Source organism: Equus caballus, chromosome 8 (genome assembly GCF_041296265.1).
Source record: "Equus caballus isolate H_3958 breed thoroughbred chromosome 8, TB-T2T, whole genome shotgun sequence".
Classification (NCBI taxonomy): Eukaryota; Metazoa; Chordata; class Mammalia; order Perissodactyla; family Equidae; genus Equus; species Equus caballus.
Window position 1 is genome coordinate 15,550,250 of NC_091691.1, and position 10,664 is coordinate 15,560,913.

The 10,664-nt window shown below is 51.3% G+C and overlaps 1 protein-coding gene across 2 annotated transcripts; it reads left to right on the forward strand.

Moving 5' to 3' along the window:
* The first annotated feature begins 781 nt into the window (after nucleotides 1-781).
* On the forward strand, nucleotides 782-10,329 carry C8H12orf43 (chromosome 8 C12orf43 homolog). Of its 2 annotated transcripts, none has more exons than XM_005612552.4 (6): nucleotides 782-977; nucleotides 5,329-5,371; nucleotides 5,552-5,650; nucleotides 8,108-8,181; nucleotides 8,761-8,851; nucleotides 9,347-10,329. In XM_005612552.4, exons 1-6 carry the CDS (start codon nucleotides 836-838, stop codon nucleotides 9,699-9,701), a joined length of 804 nt encoding a protein of 267 aa, XP_005612609.2. In that variant the 5' UTR covers nucleotides 782-835; the 3' UTR covers nucleotides 9,702-10,329. The 2 variants fall into 2 exon arrangements, with proteins under 2 accessions (XP_005612609.2, XP_001488439.3); XM_001488389.6 differs by having other exon boundaries at nucleotides 797-977; nucleotides 9,350-10,329.
* The last annotated feature ends 335 nt before the right edge of the window (nucleotides 10,330-10,664 follow it).

Here is a 10,664-nt window from a genome sequence, read left to right on the forward strand (position 1 = left end):
CGCTGCGCCACTGGGCCGGCCCTCCTGTGGAGAATCTTAGCCGCAGAGATTCTAATGTGTTGGCCTTGGGTGGTCCTAGGAGTCAGTATTTAAAAGTTCCCCAAACGTTTCCAATGTGCAGGCAGAGAGAAGTCCTGAGCTATAAAAATGCAGAATGTGTCCCATACCAAACCGGGCATCAGAATCTCCTAGGATAGTGCCTCTCAAATTTCAATGAGCACGCGAATCACCTGGAGATCTTGTTTAAATGCAGGTTCTGATTCAGTCAGTGTGGACCACAGCCGAGACTCTGCATTTCTAACAAGCTCCCCAGTGTTGTCAGTGCCGCTGATTCACGGTTTTAACCCTGAGTAGTAGCAAGGCCCTAGGATATTGGAGGAAATACAGATTCCTGAGTCCCACCTCTCAGAGATTCCGATTCGGTTAGTTTTCAGTTAAGCCCAACAATCTGCATTTTAACAAGCTCCCTAAGGTGTTTCTGACACCCAGATGGATTTCAGAATTACTGGAATAAATAAACAATATTGAAACCACACTGGATCAAAATTTGGGAACCAATCCTGGTTCTCTCATTAACCCCTTGTGTGATCTTAGGCAATTCCTTCCCCTCTGCAGATTTCATTTTCCTCATCAAGAAAAGGATGGAGAAATTCATCGCTGATGCTTTTCTAGCTCTCACATTTGAGGAAACCCCCAGGACACCTCAGGGCCCATGGCGGCCTGAGTCCGAGAACTACAATCCCCACAAAGCCCTGCGCTCCCCCGCTCTCACGTGGGGTCGTGGAAGCGGGTCATTAGCGGAGGCGCTCCCCACAAGCCTTCGCGGTGGTTCAAGATGGCGGCGCCCAGTGGCGCCGTGAGCGATGTGGAGAGCAGCAGCAGTAGCGATGCAGAGGAGCTGGCACGGTGCCGCGAGGCGGCGATGCCGGCGTGGGGCTTGGAGCAGCGCCCGAGGGGGCCGGAGAAGCCAAGAGCCGGTAGGGCACTGTGTTGAGGAGTCTGGCCGAAGAGCGTGGGATCTTTCCCTGGGGCCTAAGAGAATGGGTGGTGAGGAGGGGGTCACCGGGACGCGACTTCTTACTCCGAAAGAAATCCAGGGACTGGGTGGGGTTCAGATTCAAAGCGCGAGCAAGTGCAGCAGGAAGGGTTCCATTATCCCAGTAAGGGAAACTGAAGCACCTGAATATTTCTTGACTCTGCTTCCTTCGGTCCATCCTCTGTCGCACACTGGGCAGCCCGTCACCTCTCCGAGACGTCTGCGACATGCGCCTTCCTGGATTCTCGCATCCAGCCTGTTGCCGCCTCCAACACATTTTCACACCCTGGGGCTGCCAGCGAGCTGTGTCCAACACGTAATTCTGACCGTCACTCCCTAGTGCCCTGGGAATAAATCCAAACCCTCTCATCATAGGGGTACGTAATGTTGCATAGAATCCAGAGGGTCTATGAATTTGGAATGGGAAAAATATTTCATATTTACTCCGGTTAATCTCTATTTGAAATTTAGCATCTCTTTCCATCATGCATGTGAGCAGCAAGGTACAGTAGCTTTGGCAATTCCTGTCACTTTGTCCTGTCAAAAGTGACGGATTTTCACATCCCTTTACAGTCTTTGCAGATCTATCAAAGTATTTTATTCACAACAAAATATTGGGAAAAAATTATTTACATTCATCTCTCCCTTAAAATCACAGTAAATTTTAGATCTGTCAGTATATCTTATTTAATGCATTAATAAGCATATATTGTTAATATCTCAAACTTGGTTTTTTCTATTAATGATTACTGAATTTTGTATGATTAGTTTTCTTTGTAATCCTATATGTTGTATTTTATGCCTTTAAAACATGATTCTGAGAAGAGATCCAGGCTTTACTGGACTGCCAGAGCAGGCCGTGGCAAAGCAAAGTTAAAAACCCCTGTTTTTCTTTAGAAGGACTTAGAAGCCCTTTGGTAATCCATTCCCTGCTTGCCTCTCCCTTCCTGCCCTCCTACCACACCGCACTTTCCGTAGGTAGGCTCCAGCCCATACTATGCCATCTCATCTCTGGGCACCATCTCTGCAGTTTTCTCTTCAGGGTCTATATACAGATCTGCCTTTCCCTCTCCATCACTCTCTAGCAGTGAGAATTTGGGCAAGGTTCTTAAATCTCACTGTACCTAAATTTCCTCATCTGTAAAATGGGGATAATGGTAGTACCCACCCCGTAAAGTTGAGAAGTAGCTGAGACGATGCATCTACACTGCTTGGCACGTATTACAATCCCAATGAATGGCAGCAATTACGTGGCTGGTCTCTCTACATAGACTGCTTTCCCCCTCCTGCCTACTCTTCACTCTTCCTTTGATGCAGCTGAGACCCCACCTCTTCAGGAAGGCGGGGTTACATGCCTTGTCTGCGCCGCCATTGTACCTTGTGTGATTCCCTTCATAGAGAGTGCTTTCCTTTCTTCCTCCAGTTGCTTCCTTACTTGCCTTGTCTTTTCCCTTTTCATCCCTGCATCCCAGTACCTTGAGTCAACCCTGGCCCCTACTTGTTCCACAAATATTTATCGAGTAAGAGGTTCCATGATGTGAACTTCATGAAGGCTGTCATCTGGCCTGTCCCTTCACCGTGGTGTCCCCAGGGCCTAGCACAGTGCTCAGGAAGATAGTTCTTGAATGAATGAACTTGCCAGAAAGTCACCTCTCTGATGAATGCGGGGGCTGAGGCTGCAGCCAGACTCCCAGCGCAGTTGCTTCTGCCTTGGCAGAATGGATTCTTCTGTGGCAGTGGGAGAAGGACTTGATGTGAAGTGCCAGCTCGGATGCTGGTCCTAGACAAGTCACATAGCTTCTGGGAGCCACAGTTTCCTCATCTGGAAAATGCCTGACTCCTAGGCTTGCTGTGAGTCTCAAATATGAACGAGTTTTGCCCAGCCTATGAAGAGGTACACATGTGAGAAGTGGCACACACACCCCATTGTTTTGTGACATCATAAAGCCCCTGCTGATCAAAGTAGATGTAGCTGCTGATAATAAATGCTGTCATTTATTGAGTGACTACTGTGTGCCAGGCGAGATACTGGACATTTGATGTACATTCTTGGGCAATTCTAATAATAATGGCCACCAGGAGTTGAGCACTCAATGTGTGCCCTGCGTTCTAAATTCTTTGCATTTGTTTTCTAGAGTAATTTTCCCAGCAATACCACAAAGAAGGAATTTTTAGCCCCATTTTACAGATGAGAAAGCTGATGCTCATAAAGGTGAAGTAACTCGGCTAAGGTCATCCACCTTGTAAGTGGCAGAACTAGGCATAAATCTGGGTCTCTCTGACTCCAAGTCCATGCTGTTAACTGCTCTTAGCCACTCCCTGCTACAGACAAGTGCCTGTTGTAGGCAAAACTCCCACCCTTTGGTCCATGACTGTGGGCATGTAGGTCATTACTTTATTAATGTAACCCGTGATGCAGCTCCTGGATCCAGTGATAGGAACTGGTCACTCAGACCCTCAAACCACTTTAATTTTAGGGCAACATACACTTTGACTCCTTTATGCAACATTTATTTCACACCAAGGCACTATGCCAAGAGCTGGAGATAGAAAGACCAAAAGAGGCAGACCATGTTCTCCAGTAGCTTACAAATCCAGGGAGATGACATGCAAACCAAGTGCCCGAACAGTATAAAACTTCATTGTCCTCACTCTGAAAAGTTGATAATCCTATCCCCATTTTATGGGCTTGGGGAGCTAAAGTGACTGCCCAGGGTCACACAGCTTGTCATTGGAAGAGCCAGGGCTCAACTGAACTCTGTCTTCTGGGGCCTGGGGTCTAATACTACTTCTGTTCCCTGACGGCACCTCCCATGCACTGCTCTGCAGTCATGATGGAGGAAATCCTCCTCTTCCTTGCTGTTGTGTGCTCAACAAGAGGGACCAGGTCTTTCAAGGCTGTCCATCCCGGGCCTCCATGTTACCCAACTCCAGGAGCATCGGGCACTTGGCCTTCTGTGTTGTGCTCCAGAGTACAGTGACACAGACCACAAAGTGAACTGTGTCCCCTGGAGTTGTTTCATGCACAGTGGCCCTGCATTGGGTCCAGAGTCACCAAGCATCCATTTTGTTCAATTGGCCCCTTAAATAGCCAGGCACATTTGGTCCCGTGACTCGAGTCAAAAACCTCAGAACCATCTTTCATTCATCTGTCACACCGTCAATCGGAGAGTCCTGTTGACTCTGTCTTCAGAACGCACACACCCGGAGTCCTGTCACTTCTCACATGTCAGTGATCGCCACGGTCTCCCTGCTTCTGCCCTTGCCCCACTGCACTCCGTCTCCACACAGCAGCCAGAGAGTCTGTAAAATCCTAAGTCCACTTAAGGTCCCTCCTCCCCTCCCTCAAGGCCCAGGTCCTCACAGTGGCCCACCAGGCCCTTCGTGATCTGGCCCCCACAAGTCCCCCATTTCTGCTGCTCCCCCAGCTCACTGGGTCCAGCCGCACTGACCTCCTCACTGGTTCTAAAACACACCAGACAGGCTTCTGCCTCAGGGCCTTTGCAGATGCTCTTCCCTCTCCCAGGAAGACTCTTCGCCAGATATCCACTTGACCCACTCCCTCACCTCTCACATCTCTGTTCAGATGTCACCTGTCGGTGAAGCCCTCCCTGCCCAACCTTTATGAAATGACCCCCCACCCAGTGCTCCCCACCGCCTTCCCCTGCTTTGCTTTTTCCCCTGCTTTGCTTTTTCCCCTAAACTTACCATTATCTAATTTTATATTTTAAGTGTGTGTGTTATCATCTGTCTCCACCAACTAGAATGTAAGCTCCCTGAGGGGTGGGATCTTCGTCTAAATTGTTCAGCACCTAGAATACCACTGGCTAAGGTTAGACCTTGAGTGTGTGGTGGAGTGAGTGCCCGCCAGGCCAGGCATCCCCAGTGTCTTAGCTTGAAAATGTGATCAGCATAAGTGAGCCACCTTCTCTTCTCCAGCAGCACCTAGCGCACAGCCAGTCGCAAGGTAGGGGCTCAAGAAATGCTGGGATCAAGTTACACTGGACTTGCCCATTTGTGGTGGTTAAGAGGGGGGCTCTGGAGCCAGATGGCCTGGGTCTTCATCCCAACCCTGTCACTTATTAACTGTTTGACTCTGGCTAATGTATCTTACATCTCCTCACTTCAGTTTCCTGTTCTGCAAAATGGGGATAATGGTGACCCCCTAATGGGGTTATTGGGAAGATTCAATGAGTTGTACATGTAAATTACTTAAAATCGCGCATGACACACAACAGATACTGTTATTGCCGTTCCCTCTATAAATGCTTCAATTCTCATTATTTCCACAGATGCGGCAAATAATCAGTTGCCAGCCACCCAGCCAAGCCTCAGGTACTGTGCACTTTGGGTTCAAGTTTCATCCATTCATTCAACAAATATCGATCCTCTGCTGTGTGCCAGATGCTAGGTCAGACCCCGGGACGTCAGAGTGAATGAGACACACGTAGTCCCTGCCCCACAGGGGCTGCGTCCAAGCCAGCAGGAAGTGAGGGCCTTTTGTGTGTGTTGTAGGCATAAGGTGGATGAGCACGACCAAGATGGCAACGAGCTTCAGACCACTCCCGAGTTCCGAGCCCACGTAGCCAAGAAGCTGGGAGCCCTACTGGACAGGTAACCAGAAGTGCTCCTTCTCTTCTCCGCACTCACGAATGCGAACAGTAATGGCCCACATTGGCTGGGGGCTCAGGATGCAGGACGACACCGTGGCAAGCACATGGCGTACGTCACCTCATTGCATTCACTCACCCTACCACGTAGGTCGGCTCCTTGTCCTTATTCTCCAGGTGAGGAAACAGGAAGAAGCATTTGCTTGAAGTCACGAGGAGTAAGGAGCAGGGCTGGGGCTCGAACCCAAGTGTGTTTGGCTCCAGAGGCCACGCTCCTAACCGCTGTGCTATCCTGCTGCTGTGAGAATGAGAGGGACCCCGAGAAGCAGGAGCTCATTCCTGCCACAAAGGGGCACGAGACAGGCGGGGTTACTGTTTCTTGGGAGCTTTCTGTGTGCCAGGCACTGTGCCAGTCGCCTTCTTGCATGTGGGGATGCAGTCTGTAAAGATCCAGGTCGGCATTGTGAAAGTCAGTGCCAGGGAGTACTAGTCCAAATGTAGCTCCAGAAAAAAGAGGTCCAACGGCAGAGAAGCTGGGAAACACTGCAGCCTACATACCTCCCCTGAGCCCTTGGAGATTTAGATTCATAATGGTATATTCAAGGCTCTGAGAAGGCCTGCAGTAAACAGACCTTGTGTAACTTTGGTTAGCCCCACATTTCCAAACTTACTTGGCCACAGTGCCTTTGTTTCATAGAAGACTGATAATGTAGCAGGGAACGCGCATTGGGATGCACTGGGCTAGCTCCATTCGTGATTGGCAGAGCCCTAGAAGGTTCTGAAAGGGAGAGAGGGGGTTCGGGCCATAGTCCTTCAATTTGAAGGAGACATCAAAGAGGACAAACAAGCCTTCCCAAAGTGCACCAGCTGCTCCTCTGAGACAGAATGCTGGACCAGACCTCAGCAGCCTGACCCACCGCAGCATTAGTGCCAGACCCCCAACCTGAGAGTGGAGGACGTGTTTGGGGAGGTCAGCTGGCATTTCAGCCTGTGGGAGCAGTTTTTCTTCGTGGCTGTTCAGCTCCAGGGTGAACGAGGCCGCCTGACGCTGCAGTGCTCCACGGTGGACATCTGCCCGGGAGGTTAACCACAGTCGGGTATTCCCTGCAATGTTTCTGTGTTTCTCTCTGAAGAGACTTAAGTGACACTCCAGCTGGTCCCTTGTGTTAGATCAGGGTTTCTCAGCCTTGGCGCTGTGGACATGTTGGACTGGATCGTTCTTGGTTGTGGGGGGCTGTCCGGTGCATTGTAGGATGGTTATCAGCATCCCTGGCCTCCACCCATTAGAAGCTTGGGACAGCATCGTCCCCTCCCTCTCCCCAGATTGCTTGCCTGCACAGGGCTGTGAGGGAAGCCTTGGCATATAGGAAGGCAGTGAGGAGAAAGCGCCCAGCGCATCACCAGGTCTGCTGCAAGGATGGTGTTGAGAGTGTTGTTCTCTGCAGGGTATGGTGACTTCTCCATCGGCGTTCACCGGAGTCACACTGCCTGGTCTCGGCAGTTCTCCTTGCTCTCTCTGCTTCTAGAGGGATGTGGTTTATTTTTATGTTAGAGGGCCTGTGAAGTTTGTTGCTTATCTTGATGACAGTAATCATCTTCATCCCCATCGTAGCGTGGGGCCAGCCTCTGTGTGAAGTGCTTCATATCCACTATCTCCTTTAATCCTTGTGACGACCCTCAGAGGCAGGGACTCTTGCCGTTCCCGTTGAGGCTCAGAGAGATGAAGTCACTTGCCAAAGAGGACACAGCTAGGAAGTGACAAAGCCAGCATTCAAAACCCAAGTCTCTGAAATTCTGAATAAAATAAATAAGGTCAATGGATTATATCTCTGTCAGTTTCCTGGTTGTGACATTGGACTATAGTTATGCATAGTGCTACCATAGGGAGAAACTGGGCAAAGGGTTTATGGGATCTCTCTCTATTATTTCTTGCAGCTGCCTATCAGTCTATAATTATCTCAATTTGTTTTTAATTTGAAAAAAAAGATTTGCCCTGCTCTAGAAATGATCTCTGAACAATCTCTGTAGACTGGTCATGTTGCCCTTTTCATGCTTGCTACCAGGAATCTCAGAGAAAACTGTGTACCCTCTCTCTAGCAAGTGTATAGGACTTTCTGACCACACTTCTGGCTCTTTCTGTCACTCCTTCCCTTATTTTCTCTTTGTCCTATTTGAAATTGTATTCATTTTGTTGTACTGTGAATATCTTTAAAACTTCCTCAACACTTTTGGAATAAAGTGGGTTTAAACAAATGAAGCACTGCAGTTGGAGCTGGCAGGGGCCGTTCAGCATGTTATGGCTGTAGGCATTAGCATTCTCATCAGGCCAGTGTGCTGTCTGCTATTGCACTTAGGGTCACATGCCCATACCCCTCCACTTAAAAAAATAATTGTTTTAATTTTGTTGTAGTTGTTGTTACCCAAAATCTTATCGTAAATCAACCATCTCCTCTTCCCTTAGCTCCATTACCATCTCAGAAGTAGTGAAGGAGCCGAGGAAGGCTGAGGTACAGAGGGTCACCCCAGAGGATGACGGTGAGTGGTTGCACCATTAATATCAACTTCCGTTTTTTAAGTGCCTGCTGTGAGTCTGGGGCTGGGCAATGCAGTTTCGGTGTATTCTCTCCTTTCATCTGCACAGCCCCGCTCTGAGGCAGGCGTTATGGTGATGCCCCCATTCACAGGGGAACCGGAAGGGAAGCTGGGGCTCTGAGAAACAAAGTCCCCTGCCTGAAGTCGCTCCATCTGTGTGGCCCTCAGCGGGAGCTCCTTATACCACACTGCACAGCCTCTCCCCTCTGCTCTCTGGCCCACGCCCAAAACATTTGCCGCTTTGGAAGCTGCCTTATGCAGGAGGCTCAACTGCTGACTTCTAGAAGCCTCTGAGGGCTTGCTGACCTGGTGTGGCAGCCGCGTCTCTGCAGCAGCCCAGCCTCCGCCTCCAGCAGGCATCAGGCATGCCCCTCCTCATACAGGCGGCATCCTGGAGTTGGACCAGCGATGCCCGGGCCTTTGCCTCTGGACCTGGAGCTCCTTGAGGCAGAGGCAGGGCAGCCTCGGCTCCCAGGAGGAGGGCCGGCCCCAGCAGCGCTAACTCTGCCCTCTGCGTTTTAGGCTTCCGTCTTTTCTTCACCTCCATCCCCGGAGGCCCTGAGAAGAGAGCTGCTCCCCAGCCCCGCCGGAAGCGATCGCCTTCCAGCTCCAGGTGAGATCGCACACCCTCGCCTCAAGTTCCCTCCTTTCCGCCCGTTTTCTGTCTTGGCCAGTCCCAAGGCAGAGCCAAGCAGACTCCAGTCAGGCCCAGGCCAAGAAGGAGCCCCGTCAGGTAGCCAGGAAAATAGTGCACTCGTGGGAGGGGGTGAGGTTCTACTGGGAGTGGGCTGTGGACGTTTACTGCTTTTTGAGCACCCATCTTGTGCCGGACACATCACTCCTAGGACATCCCTGTGAGGCCTGGGCTTAGTTAAGATCTCCATTTTATAGATGAAGACACTGAGGGTCAGAGAGGTTAAGTCTCTTAATGAGGTCACACAGCTGGAAGAAGCCAGTATTGGAATGCATGTGAGCCTCGCTCCCAAGCCTGAGCTCTCTGACTGCCTCCCTCTGTGGTCTCTTTCTGGTGGCTTGGACTCAGGCAGCGAGAGGCGGCTTTGGGGCCCCGTCCTGACTCCCGCTGACCCAGGCTGTCCTCCCCTTACAGCAGCGAGGACAGCGACGAGGAGTGGCAACGGTGCCAGGAGGCAGCTGTGTCAGCCTCTGACATTCTCCAGGAGTCTGCCATCCACAGCCCTGTCAGAGTGGAGACGGAGGAAAAGAAGAAGAAAAGGAAGCTGAAAAAGAAAGCCAAGAAGGAGGCCACTGCCGCCTCGGCCACAGCCGCCACCACCACAAGCAAGGCCGCCGTCGGGAAGCGGGAAAAGGAGTCGGCCGAGCTCAATGGAGACCAGGCATCTCTTGGGACCAAAAAGAAGAAAAGGAAGAAAAAGGCAAAGAAAGCCAGCGAGGCTTCCCCATTCCCACCAGCAAAGAACGCAGCAGTCAGGCCTGCAAACTGACCCCAGCCCTGGGCATGGGGCCCGACTCACCTGAGGACGAGGGGCCCATGGGGACAGGGCGTTTCCAAGCCCCGCCTCCCTCTCCAAGTTCAAGGACTTGGCTGGCAAGTCCAGACCCTGCCCCTGATTGGGGCTTGCCCAGGGACTGGGGTGTCGAAGTGGTTGTGGGGTGAGAAGCCTAAGCAAGGCCTGCCTTTCTGTGCTCCCACTGGGACTGGAGCAGACCTGTGGTACCAGCACATTCCGCAGCCTCAGGAAGAAGGAGCCTTCAGTTACTCGAGACTGATGGCGGGTGGTAAAGCTTCCATCACCCCAGGACAGTCTGCGGTAAGCAAGTGAAGGGACCTTTCCCTTCCCCTCCGCCGCCTCAGCCTGGTGTGGGAGGCAGTCTTCAGGAAATGAGGGAAGGGGTCCCCAACATGCCAAGGCCCGGGAAGGGTTTTGTACTTCTCCCTCCAGGCCACATAGACTTGATAGAACATTGTCCGAAAAAGAAAGAGAGATTTTTTACCCCCTAGTTTTCCAGAATTTTCTTTCTCTGCATTTGTGAATATACCACAGGCAATCACGTCTCTGAGCCAACCAGGTTATCGAAAATAAATTGTCAAGGGACCCAAAATGTAACAAAGTGGTTTGGATGCTGCCTCCCGGTCAGTGCTGAATCTGGATGAGACATTCTACATAAGCATCGCATGGGTGGGGTCCTCCTGCACCCCAACTTCGGGACTTCAGGGAGGGTCACAGTACCTGTGGCCTGGGTTCCGTGCCCCAGGGGGTCTTGTGCAGGAAGGAGCAGAAGCTCAAGGTTAAGGTGAAACTCTGGCTCCACCACCTGGCCTCAGAGATTCAGCAGGGCAGGACAGGCACTGTGACATGTATGTGCTGGGGCCCGTCTCTCCTCAGGCCCCTGGCCCACCTCGGCCTCCCCCTGCCTGCCCAACACCCTCTGGGTGGTGTGTGGAC

Coding starts and splice junctions, on each gene's coding strand:
- C8H12orf43 (XM_005612552.4), top strand. CDS start 836: ATGGCGGCGCCCAGTGGCGCCGTGAGCGATGTGGAGAGCAGCAGCAGT. Junction 978..5,328: donor GCCGGAGAAGCCAAGAGCCG/GTAGGGCACTGT, acceptor TTATTTCCACAG/ATGCGGCAAATAATCAGTTG. Junction 8,852..9,346: donor CGATCGCCTTCCAGCTCCAG/GTGAGATCGCAC, acceptor CTCCCCTTACAG/CAGCGAGGACAGCGACGAGG.